This window comes from Ursus americanus, chromosome 13 (assembly GCF_024610735.1).
Source record: "Ursus americanus isolate L20-20 chromosome 13, mUrsAme1.1.p, whole genome shotgun sequence".
Lineage (NCBI taxonomy): Eukaryota > Metazoa > Chordata > Mammalia > Carnivora > Ursidae > Ursus > Ursus americanus.
The window spans coordinates 35,347,282-35,360,485 of record NC_142139.1 but is presented as its reverse complement, the minus strand read 5'-3'; the positions used below and the strand labels follow the sequence as shown (position 1 = coordinate 35,360,485).

Genomic DNA, 13,204 nt, shown 5'->3' with positions numbered 1-13,204 from the left:
ACGACTACTACTGGTTACATTTTACAGACGAGGCACAGGAAAGTTAAGGATTTGCCCAAGATTACAGAGAAAGAAGCTCCAAAGTCCATACCTCTAACCATGAAGCTCTGTTGCCTCAGGAGGTAGAGGTCATGTTCCTTGCTCATACCGCCAGCACCCCCCATGACTTTTTAACATTTTATGCCAGTTGTTTGGGCTCTCTGTGCCTTTGTTTTCAACTGTAAACTGAGCAGGAGAATATCCGCACAACTTCTCTCATGAGACAATTTAAATAGTACTTAAGTAGATGATGGGTGTTTACTGTTTATACTTTTTAGATATTATTTTGAATCTACTCAATATTTAATAAAAATATTTTTAAAGAAAAGTGTTACATACATTGGATTTGATTTTGTATCGCTGGCTCTACATTTCAACAGACTATTAAAGAAAAAGCAAACACTTTGTGAAAATATATGGATTCAGTGGAATAGAGGATACAACTTGAAGAAGCAATCTAAAGTCACCTTGAAGAAAAATGGATCTTTAAAATTCAGCCTTAATATGAAAAATTATCCATCACATATTCCCACTCAAAAATCAATTTATAAATATAAAGACAGAGTGGAAGAAAAAAAAAGCAAGAAAATGCCCCAGAAAAAAATTGGAGAAAACTAAAGTGATGGATATTACACTTCTCAGTTATCTCAGTATATAAACATTCCTCACCTAAGACATATTTTTCTCAGGTTTCTCAGGCTTGGAGGTCATACAGTAATTGATATGTGGCTCAGCTTATTAAAAGTACTAGGATTCAAGTCTAGGTTTCCCTTTAAGCTCTCCTGGTGTTTAATTTAAAATAGAGAAAATCAAAATGAAGAAAGTGAAACAATAAAGAGCTTGCTGAGGAAGATGCTTTTCCTTCCTCCTCCATGGGGAACAGCAAGTCAACGAGGATTTGTCATCTAATGTTGAATGCCTAAGTTTCTGTGAGCTCTGAGTGCAAATGAATTAGTAGAGATCCTGAAGAAAGCTACAGCTGGCCACCTTATCAAGATGTCTTTTCCTACCCGATCTTGACTTTTTTTTCCCCCCTGAAGAGGGAATTCTGAGGCGTCTATATCAGGTTGGGTTGCTATCTCTAGCAAGGGCTTGTTTCCTATAAGGTTATTAAATGTTTCTACAAGGCAAAGAAATTTGGAGGATTTTTAAATGACATAGATTCTTGACAAATGGAGGATGATTGTATCAAAAGTGTAAGTGGCTGAACGAAGAGAAGATGAAGTTTCTTGACGTTTATATCCAAAGCTTATCTTTAAAGCATATCAACACTACTTCACCCAGTAGTTTATGAAAAATTTTAACACTTTTCTCGCTACACGTTTGCAAAAGCAGCCGCTTTGTGAATTTAATTTTAGAAGCAGATAGAAAAAGCTCTATAGAGCCTGTCAAAGCTATAAAATAGTTTGCTTGGAAAACACAGACAAATATCACTACAAGACTAAAAACAGTGAAAGACTATCTGTTTTCCCTTAGGGTTATTGCTTCACTTGTGGGTCTGTCCAATTTCCAGCTTTCTAGTTGTTTTCTTTATTGAGATTAAGTATCCAGCGTTAACACATTGATGTGTCTAGAAGAAAGACATTTTGGCTAAGAGGATGCAGGACTTAGGAGTCCATGTTTCCTGCCATATTGAAAGAGTCCTACAATACTGTGAGGCTCTGAGTACTTCGTATTGAAAAAAGAGGTCATTAGGTCGGCTAAGTCAAATTGCAGCTTATAAAGTTGATCAATGATTAGAGATTTGTCTTGGTTTTTAAAATGGCTTTGACTTCCAAGTTATACCTCATTCACATTTATCTATTTATTTTGTCAGTGGGGTCAGTGGTGGTAGAAGAAGACACTTCTACTTTGGGAATTGGGATCATACATTCTATAACCGATTGCAGAGAGAGGACTTTTGTGTCTTTAATCATTGTATATTAAAACAAGATTGGAGGACAGCATCAATTTCAATAACTCTGTGTAACTTCCATTTATTTTATTTCCTAAAGGAGTTGAGTTGTATTAAATTTGGGCAACTACTAGTTTTATGCCACCAAACATAATAGATTATGAAATAACCTTTAAATGAAGTCTCTCTGTAGCCTTCTAGTGAGCAGTTACCCCCACAGTGACATATCTGAACATGGGGCCATCTGGGTACCTCAAGCATTATTACCCCAAATTTGTGTCCTAATGCATCAGCCCGATAACACTGTGTGACAGAACTGCTCTTAACTTCTCTCTACCTTATTACAGTTTTCTTAAGTAATCTCTGTGCCCAACGTGGGACTTAAACTCATAACCCTGAGGTCAAGAGTCCCATGCTCTACCAACTGAGCCAGCCGGGCTTTATTTTACTTCATTTTAACCTTAAAGAAAACAACGAACACTTGATAAATTACTATGGTTTGGGATCACATCTACAAAAAGAAAAACTAAGTTTTTAAAATAAATCCAGCTATAATTTTAATTACAAGATCTATTTTTTAAAAATATTTAACCACTGTTTCTCTACATATATATAAAGCACTGTTTCTCTTTCATTCCCGGCCCACCCAACCTTTAAGGTGTTGTTCCTGTACTTTGTACCAACTGGTCAGCTTCCTGCCAGAATTTCCTTTATTAATATTGGTAATTCCCTTACTGAGTCTTTGAGAATGGATGAAGTTGATCTAATAGCCATTCATTCAAAGGTTCTCTTGAGAGTAGTTTGCTTTGTTCTTGAGTATCTGTGAAGGTATGCTCCATTGCGAATTAAACCTTTTTAGCCACAGAGTAGAAGATGACAGAACCCCATCAGCCTTGTCAGGAGAAGTTCCCTGACCTCATTATTGCTAATGGATCATGGTAATTCAGCCTGTTGTGAAATCTCATGTTCAATTATGCAGGATAATGAGTGACTCAAAACTTAATATGTCTCAACCATAGTCCTTATTACAGGGTTTGTTTGGCTTCTTTCAAAAGTGTAAGGTTTTAAGTAGATTGGTTCACTTTTATATCCAAGCAAAAGTCATCACCAAAATCAGCCTGTCCTGATTTTAAAAATCTGATTTGATTTTTAAAGAAGAGAGGATTGCTGTGTAACTTTATTCACTCATCCTTTTGTAGGAGAGTTAGGACAGGTTTATTCATTTTTAAGTGTTAATTCTGGAATTCTAAAAGCATGCAAATGGCATTTGTCTTTGGATTCACAAAAACTCTAGATGTTCAGAGTTTGAATTATTTAAACTCCCACAACACATGCACTTTTGCTTTTCAAGCATGAGTTATAATTTAATTAAAAACTTCTGGTGCATTGCTTGCATTTTAAATATTAATATGTTCCATGGATCACTTTCGATTATCTACTGTCTTGAAATTCTTGAAGATGTCAGATTTTTAAGATTCCCAAAGTTGCACTTGGAATCGTCTGTTGAGGCAAAGGGGACTGTGATAATTACACACATCCATTAGGATCAGCAGAGGAGATAAACTTTGGGGAGCCTTAATGGGCACGTCTCAGTGACAGCTAGCAAAGAGCATTTGGCATGATTAAGGATGGATTTGAACGCAGTTGAAAATCTACTCTCATTACGGACACAGTGGAAGTTGCACTACAAATGTTAAATCCCCCAGAAGAAGAGTGGCGTGGCAAGGAAGCTTTGAAATCCACTGTGGCCATCAGCCAAATTATTCTCTTTCCTTTATGTCTTTCTGCTGTCAGAATCACTTTGCGATGCCCAGCTCGACACCCTACATCTTTGAAAAGAGGCAACCTGTTGCTCTCTGTATTTCAGATTGTCCGGAGATACGTCAAGGACTGGCTTGAGAGAAAGAAACCGCCTCTCGGCGCCGCCAGCAGCAGCGTGCTTCTCCTCATCATCTATACCACGTTCTGCGACACGTTCTCTAACCCGAGTATTGACCTCGATACAGTCAGCCTCGTCCTCGTACTGTTCATAAGTAAGTGGGAAGATGGGATATTCTTGCTGATCCCCTCAGTCTCCTCGGGAGCCGCGTGTAGCCCTTTGTGTCCCCTGCATCATTCCGAATGTCAGTTTGGTTAGGAAACAATACTGAGCTCCATCTTCTGTGTGCTCAGTGACTCGGTCGTGTGCGTGTGTGCTTCAAGATGACATCCGCTACGTACTTATGATTTAATGTCCTTTGTTTTTTATGTGTGATTTATAATAGTTGATGCCAGATGAAAGAAGCCATGGGATCTGTCACATTCAAATGTTAGATTGAGCACTTTTTCGCCAATTTATTTTACTATAACTTGGAGCTGATCTTACCCTTTATTGTGAGTTAAAAGTAGGATTTATTCACTTGATACTGTCATTTTCCAAGTATAATAATTGACTGAATTAGTTAAAATGTGGATATTTACATCATCTTTTCTATTAAAAGATACTCAAGGTAATATCATTTCGTTTTAAGAAGCGGCGAACTATGAAATGCAAGTAACTGCAAGGATCAAAAATCAGCCTTTTGTTCTGTTTATCCTGTAATGCCAAAGATAACTTTGTAATTATAATACCTAAGAATCTTTTGTTATTAAAATCAACATGAGTTATTCCAAAATATATATTATATGCTACTGCAGTTTTGCTCTTTGCTATAAACACCCATAGCGTAAACCAGCTCTTTCTAAATTGAACGAATTAAATAACCAAGTCTCCGATCAAGGAGGGTTTTAGATTTGCAGAGTAGTAGACATCATGATGATGCCTGGGGCTATCTTCCATAAGAACAAGTTGAGACCCACTAACTTCAGTGATTCTATCAGTTTCGCAATGTAGGTTTGTTTTTCTACTTGAGTTCCTATAAGTTGCAGATAAAATTAAGCACACCAGTAAATATGCTACAGATATCTTTATACCCTTAATTTAGATTCACTTTTTTTTTTCCAGTATTTTCTGTTCAGCTGAGTTTCATGCTTTTAACCTTCCTCTTTTCAACAAGGTAAGTGATGTGGTATCTCTCGTGGTTGTTAGTTTTCTAAATGACAAATGGCGCTATTTACTTGGCTTTTCTGCCTCTCTGCTGTTCTAGTGTTTCTCCTGACTCCTGACCATTCCGTCTTGCTCCTGCCACCCTCAGGTTGCAGACGTTTCCAAAGGGTTTGTCTATGGCCCTTGTGTCATCTGCTCCCATCGTGTGCTTAGGCGGCCTTCTCTGTTCTGCTGGCTCGAGCCGTCAGCTTCCTGCTGAGGATTTTCAAGCCCAGACCTTCCATTCCGATGGTTTTCCTGAGTTCTAGCACTATTTATCACTCACCATCTAGATAGCTTCACCCATCTTAATAAGACCTCGGTCTCAGGATGGAATTCAAATTTTCCCCCAATACTTCCTGTCTCATTTCTTTACTGTTAATGGGATCACCATCCATAGAGTTACTCAGACCAGAATCCTCTGCATCACTACTTTAAAAATGTATTGGCCCTACTTCTGTAATATTTTCTGTGCTCTCAAAGCGGCGTCCCTAATTCAGGCTCTCATTGCCTCTCTTCTCTGTGGACTGTTGCAGTGGGTATTTTATACGTGTCTTCATTTCTAAGATGAACTTTTCTCATTAAAGTTCTCATACTAGCTCTTCTCAGAGATCTTCAGTGGTTCCAGCGCCCGTAGAATGAAGTTCATTTTGGGGGGCTAGGGGAACCACTATTCGCATTCATGCTATCTAAGCTTTAGGTTGAGGTGGAATCTTTGCTGTTCCCTGGAGGAACCTCACACATCCTCGTTTCTAGTCCTTGCTCGGGCTGTCCTCATTAAATTGGTCTCTGTGCCCTAGTTCATCTTTCCTGTTCGTAAAGGCACACCTCTAATGTAGCTTCTTCCGCCAGTGCTATACATTCCCCAGATACTATTTAAGCCTTCGGTATGAGGACGTTGTCACAGTGAGCACCACAAAGAGCTGATTCTGACCTTGCATGAGTTTATAGATGGGATAGATATCTGATAATTAAGTGTCCTGCCAGTGGACAGTGAGCCAACCTGGAGTCAATTCAAAGAAGAAAGCCCTTCCAGAGAGAGTGGTAGAGCAAGGCTTCATGGAAGAGATGGGATTTGACATGAGTTATAAAGAATGGCTAATTATTCAGCAAACCAGCAAACCGAGATGCAGGCACTGTGCTGGGGACTATACATATGTTCTTTCATGAAAGTCGGACAGCAAAGACTATGATATGATACATTTTTGTTGCTGTTTTGCTGATGAGGACCTGTACTTAGAGTAGTTTAGTGTAATAGCTTGCCTAAAACCAGATTTTAGTAGCTTAATAACAGATGGCAAAGAGTACGTGTGGAATTGAAATCCATTTCCATCTGACACCTTGATGGGGGAAAAAACCCCAATAATGCAGATGTGGGACACACACACACACACACACACACACACACACACACACACATACATACACAGACATGGTGGAACAGTAGGAGTAGGAAAAGATTAAAAACTAGTAACAGTAACTAGAAGGGCAGGCTTAGGCCAGATTGCCAGGTGATAGCAGTGAGTTGCCATGAGGGAAAAGGCCCAGGGTTTTTGTTTTTCAGTTTTTGGGTTTTTTTGGAGAGAGAGTGTGTGTGCTCATGCATACGCAAGCAGCGGGGGAGGGCAGAGGGAGAGGAAGAGAGAATCTGAAGCAGGCTCCACACTTAGCACAGAACCTGATGCGGGGCTGGATCTCAGGACCGTGAGATCATGACCAGAGCTAAAACCAAGAGTCGAACGCTTAACCGACTGAGCCACCCAGGCGGCCCGGGCCCGGGTTGTTTCTGAGATCCGAAACACTGGCAGAGCAGCGGCTGGTTCAGGCCTCGCATTAGGCACTTGGCCCTTCCAGCACTTGGCATAGCGTGAGGCTGATTGTAAACAGTCAATAAAAATTTATTGATTGGTGTAATCTGAACCATTTTCCCTAGCTTGTGGTTGTGATTTAAAGTAAGAGTGAAGCCTCGAGCCATTAAGACACCGGGAAAATGTGACTTAATTTAAGGGTAGTGTAGGAGTCGGAGCTGTTTTAAAGTTCTTTTTATAAATGGTTTGTTATGTCGCCCTAGAAAAGATGTTTGCCTTTCACCAGCTGTTTGTGTGCGGGTCCTTGTGGCAGAAGTAATATCAGAACCACTTATCCTATCCTGTCAGACTGGGCAGGATGCAGATATCCAGTCAGTGCTTGAAAACGTGCTGAAAAGCACAGAATGGCCGCCGCTGGAATGGCTGAAGGAGGGATGGTGTCACAACTGGTTGAATTAAAAGTGAGAATTTTCAGTGTGGAGCAGACTGGATTTTCATAAGGCCTTGAGATCTTAAGACCGTTTTGTTCAATGAAGTTCCGTTGCATTTTGAACTTGCTCAGCCGACTGTCGGACACGCACATTCTTGGACAAACAGCAGAATAGGGAGTGGCTCTAATCATGTTCCTCCCAAAATGTTCCATTAAAAATTGGGGATTTTTCAATTGAACGAAATTTGGAAGATGGTTGGTTTTTGGTTTGTTGGGTTTTTTTTTTTTTTCATTATGAGAGACCTCATTTGTGTCTAAAGATTTTATTGGAGAAATAAAAGATACCAGTGTTTACCGAGCCTTGCTCTGTGGCAGACTGTGCTGGGGACTATATGTATGTTCTTTCATGAAAGTCTGACAGCAAAGACTATGATACAATACATTTTTGTTGCTGTTTTGCTGATGAGGACCCGTACTTAGAGTAGTTTAGTGTAATAGCTTGCCCAAAATCAGATTTCAGTAGTTTAATAACAGATGGCAAAGAGTACGTGTGGAATTGAAATCCATTTCCATTTGACATTTGCCCACACTTTTTCCACTACACTAAACTACTTCAGTTACTCTTAAAATGCGTATGTGCTTGTTTTGGTTTGGGAATCTGTAGAGACTATTTAACTGGATTCTTCAAGTTCACTCACACAAACAAATTAGTCAAAGACGCCGAAAGTGTGAACTAGGACCCATTGGTTTATATTCTGCTGAGTTTCATGTTCTCTTCCTACTTTTTGTTTCTTTCTACTTAAAATTAGTGGAATTGGCCTGTGGTTTGTTTTTCAGCTTTTTCTTACCAATTCATTAAATCTAACACCAGTCCAGATATCAAGAGACAAAAATCTCAGCATGGAAATCGGTCTCTCTTTTTTAGACAGTGTGCCACTGACTCCTGATGATGGAAGTTTAGCATGAACCAGGAGAGACCCAGCAGAGAAAATTGAACTTTCCTACAACACCCCTCTTACCTGGTTAACATTTCTTAGATTTACTGACCTGACATGTTAGCTTTCTAATGTCTGGCACGTGAACTACTACTCTGAGTATTTAAAATACATTTTAGAGTTACTACTCTGTGTTCTTATTTGTCGACAGAATAATGTCAGGGTTAAAAATTCCAATTCTAGAGTCAGACAGACATGAGTTTCAGTCCTACTTAATAACTTTGTGACTTTTCTCATTCCTCATTTATAAAACGGAGATAGTAGTAGGACCTACCTCATAAAGTCATTTGGTGAATTGAACAATATGCACGTAAAGCCCTCATCACAACACCTAGTGTATATATTAAGTGCTCAATAAATGTTAGCAACTGTCAAGTGTTTATTATACCAAAACAATTTATCTATATTATTGTACAAACTAATGATGGAAGAGAAGAAATTAGCATTTCTAGCTTTGTAGTACATTCTCTTTGATGTTACACTGTCACAGATGCTAGGAGACGAGAGTTGATTCATCAAACCACGAGTCAGCTGTCCGTAGTACCCTGTCCATAGTCTGCAACCTGGGGAAGCTGTCAGAGTTAAAATAAAATGTTGAAAAGGTTAGAAAAAGAAAGCAGTAATTGTGAGCCTTTAAAAAATACATAAAAGACAGTTTGGAAAGCTGATAACTAGAGTAATAGAAACCCAGAGTATCACTGGAGTGACAAAAGAAACTATTGAGAATGGAAAAAAAGAAGAGAACAAATTTTGAATATTTGTATACGTGTTTTCATCCCTATCTCAGTACATTTTTAATCGGATATCTCATTCGGCTGCTTATTGTAGCCCTGGGAGGGAGGGAGCGAGAGAGGGAGGGAAGGAAGGCAGGTATTAGTATTAATGGTAAGTCTTACTATTTCAGACATGAGGCAACTAAGCCACAGAGCTCTGGGTAACTCGTTTAGTGGCACACAGCTAATGACAGATGAGGGCTTCTCCTAAAATTAAGTAAAGACAAAACACAGGTACAGAGGTTAACAAAAGAAAGTATTTCACGTGGAAGTTTCCTCCTCTAAAAACAGTGGGCTTAGATGGAACTCTCTCAGAGGACCTTTTCTGCTCCACATTCTGTGATTCTACTAGTAAAACCTTCTGACATGTTTTCCTTTGTGAGTACTGCAGAGAAAGGCAAGATAAATATTATGTGGAAAACACCGATTGAAAGCTTTGTAAAAGAGCATAAAAAGACCAGTTGGGAGGAAAAGGAAATAAACATCTCAAGGGAAGCCAAAGTGATCAAAAGAATTATAAAAACAGGATAAAAAGAAAATCAATATTAAAAAGAGATAAGGTAGAGCTAGAAAATAAATAGTAATGTGATTCCTTTCAAGAGCGTGAGCCGACACAATAGAGACGTTAATCACTGAAGATAATTATAGTCATTACCACTTAAATATAATGCACAGGCTGCTTGGTGTCTCTGGGTGTCGTCCTGACTTTCTGCCGTTAGGCCACCCCTTGACAGAGCGCGGCTGAAGGAAGGCTACACTGAGGTAGCAGCTGTCCTGCACTGAAGTGTGGGGTCGTGTTTTGGTTTTGGTTTTGGTTTTCTTAATTTCCTTCCTAGAAAGCCAGCTTGTCTCCAGTTTGGGGCAGCCTCCTTCCTGGCCGTGTGTGACTTGAGAGAAGTTGTTCAGCCTTGTTGTGCTTCGAGTTCCCTTTTCAGAAAAAGCAGGCAGGAGTAGTGCCCTCCAGCTTCTAAGTGTGTTCCAAGAAGAAGGAAGCCCCGGGAGTAGAGTGCCTAGAAGAATGCTCAGTGTTTCCTGATGCGGTGGTTCAGCAGCAGCCCCCTCCTCTCCCTCGTGGATGGAGGCTTCCGCGAGCATTGGCTCTGTCGGCTTTCCCCACGGCCCGGGCTGTGGAGCAGTCTGTTTCCTACACATGGCGTGGTTAGGGAGAATATCGTTCTTAACCTTTAACCGTCCATTTTTATGTGCTGATACTCCCTCCCCACCGACGGACCCGGTGTCAGTAGAACCGTAGGGCAGTGTTCAGATAGGGCTGGAAACTTCCCGTGCGGGCCGAGCGTCAGCCACCGTACCTGAAACAGGACAAGGAAGCAGGTCTTGCAGATAGCCTTCTTAGCTGCGCTGTGAGTGCTGCTCCGACCCACGGCAGCCAGCCCCAGGTTCAATCAGGGCCTGCTCGGCCAGAGAGATTTTGACACACTGGAAATGTGCTACAGCCTGGAAAAGAGCAAGCTATCCAGCAGAACAAAGTTCACCAAAGGAGAAGTGTATTGCCAGACGCTCGTGGAAAAAAACAAACTGCATAATCCACATGCAGCAGCAATGGGTTGTGATCAAGGGCAGCAAGAGACGACAGAGGCCTTTGTAGCGTCACCAACACCACAAGCATGGCGGGCGAACAGCCTCCAACTAGGCCAGTTTGTTATGCCGCCTGCTCTACAAGCACAGGTGGGCCTTCATTCCTGTACGAGGCTTTATTCACTGGGAATTGACTCTGTTTCCTACTCCCTGATCGGCCTCTTTCAAGTTTTCTAATTTCTTGGGTTCCCAGGCCTCAGTATTAACCTCAGACTCCGTGGATGAGTGAAGTGCCTCATGCTTTACAAAGAAAGTAAAGTCTCTGACATAAATTGCCTCTACTTTCCCATTCTCTACCTGAAAATATTCTGTATTTTTCACTCACTCTGTCTTCTTTTATGTCCAGTTCACGGACGAGGAAATAAGCCCTCTCAGGCTAACCCCTCAGCCTGGGCCTCTTGGACCTCTCCAAGGATCTGGTTTCATCAGTTGTTTCTACCCACTGGGCCTTCACTCTTTCTGCGTGGTCATGTTCAGACTCCCATGACCTTCTTCTCTTTACCAGATTTCTTGAAAACAAGGTACCCTCTCACTAATACAAATTCCATTCACTCAACTCCTTGGCCTCCTCCCCAGACCCCACTGGGCTGCCTCTTCCTTCCCATTTTCATTAACCCCCTAGTGCTCCTCTTGATCCTATGCGCTCGAAGTTTCTTGAAGCTTCTGGTTTCTCTTTAATTCCTCCTCCTCTCTCAAAGTAACAGTAACAATAAAAAGATCAGCTAGCTTGTGTTAAACACTTGCAATATGCTAAATTCTTAACAAACATTGGTATTTATCCTCACAATGACCCCTAAGAGGCCAGCGGTATTATCCCCATTTTCTCTATAAGCAAAAGGATGGTCTGGATTGAAATTCAAGTGGGTCTTCCCCCAAAGCCTACGTTCTTAAGCTGCTGGGAGGGAATATTTCACAGAGGTCAACAGATGACAAGCTCTTTTAATTCTGTCTTCATGTCTCTTACCAGCATCCCTGCCCTCACTGTGATTCTTCAGGCTCTTATAGCTTTCTGCTTCCTGCCCAGCCTCATCATCGCCCATCTTTCTTACACTGCAGTGGGTTACTCCTCCCGACCTCCTTAGCCCATCTTGTCAAGTCTACGCTCCTGGTCACAAGCCAGCGTCCCTGCACTCAAGTCAGCCTGAAGAGTCTGCTCTTTGCCATCTGCCCCCTTGACCCCCAGATTTCAGTCTCACTGTCCCTTACCCGAAATACACACCCACCCATGTCTAAACGTGTCCTTTAAAGCCCAGCTCAATGGTTATTTCCTTCAAGAAGATTCTCTGTGTGCTCCATCATTATCCCCCATTCCCTGCCAAGCTTGAGATAATGCTTTTCTTTGGTGCCATAACCCTCCCACCCCCTCTTTTTCTCTCTTTCTCAATCTCCCTCATATATTTCGTATATATGTATAAAATATGCGTGTTATTATGTATATTACCATCTTTAGGCCTACATGATGAACTAAGGGATCAAGGAATATGTCAGCCATGTAGTTCAGTGTTTAAAAGGAAGAGTGATATCACAATATAAATATGAGAATAAAATGTGGGGACAGTAAGGCAATCTTATTAGACTCAAGTGATACATATCCATGAGAATCCTCAACTGAGGTGAGACACCAAAAACTCAGTCTGGGACTGAGTTTTGTTATCCAAAAAGAGCAGGAGGTAAGACTAGTTAGGAAGCATGAGCACACATGACTTTTAAAAGGAGAGAAGACCAAAGGGCAATTTTCATATTCTCTTAACACAGGGGATGAGGAGGAGGGGGAGGCCCTTCTCCCTTCCAGTGAGTATATAACAAAGAACACAAGATGTGTGGATCTATTCAGGGAAGATTTTTCTCCCAATGAAAGTTATATGTGAGGATGAGGTTACTAAGGAAGGTGGTGGGATCACTTTCTTTAGAGATCCTTAAAAATTGGATTGATTGTTGTATCCAAACTATATACATTGAGTCAGGTTCTGGAGCATTTTCCATTTGCTAACTCGGGGCAAGGAATGAATGGACTCACTGTACCTTCAAATCCTGATTCTGCAGGAAGGAGTAGTTTCTAACATATCAAGCACACTAACAACAACAACATTTCTAATCCTTTTCGCTCCTGGTTCTCTAAATCTTTATGTTATAAACCAGGAAATATGAATATGAAATTCCCCAGTACTGACCCCCATAATATTTAATGGATTTTAGCTAAGTAAGAGTTTTTTAATGCTTAACATATTACATAACAGTAATAGAACATAGCAGTTAAGAGCATAGGCACAGAAGCCAGACTTGATTTGAATCGGGACTGTCATTTTCTAGCCCTGGGGCCTTGGATAAGCTACACAACTTCTGTGTGCCTCAGTTGTCTCCTCTGTACATAGTTATATTGTATTGCCTACCTTATGGGATAGCTGTCTTCAAATGTATAGACTTTAGAGGAATATCTAATACACAGTAACAGCTCGAGGAATGAATACTTGTTATTTGTACTAAAAGATATGATGTTAAATCTTTGTTCATACCATGTATTCCTCCAAAGGGTGTGTTTGCTACCAGAAAGGTATGCTGCTTCTTGAGGGAAGCAATTATGGAGATACATTAATGCTTTCGAGCC

The 13,204-nt window shown here is 40.7% G+C and overlaps 1 protein-coding gene across 3 annotated transcripts in view; it reads left to right on the top strand.

Annotated features, from left to right (window-relative positions):
* Positions 1–13,204, top strand: part of SLC10A7 (solute carrier family 10 member 7) — a 241,279-nt gene that overhangs the window by 198,266 nt on the left and 29,809 nt on the right. For all 3 annotated transcript variants that reach the window (XM_045798878.2, XM_045798877.2, XM_087866486.1), the window contains exons 8-9: positions 3,801–3,966; positions 4,917–4,968. In XM_045798878.2, the coding sequence (XP_045654834.1) occupies positions 3,801–3,966; positions 4,917–4,968 (218 nt within the window). The remainder of the gene's footprint in view (positions 1–3,800; positions 3,967–4,916; positions 4,969–13,204) is intronic.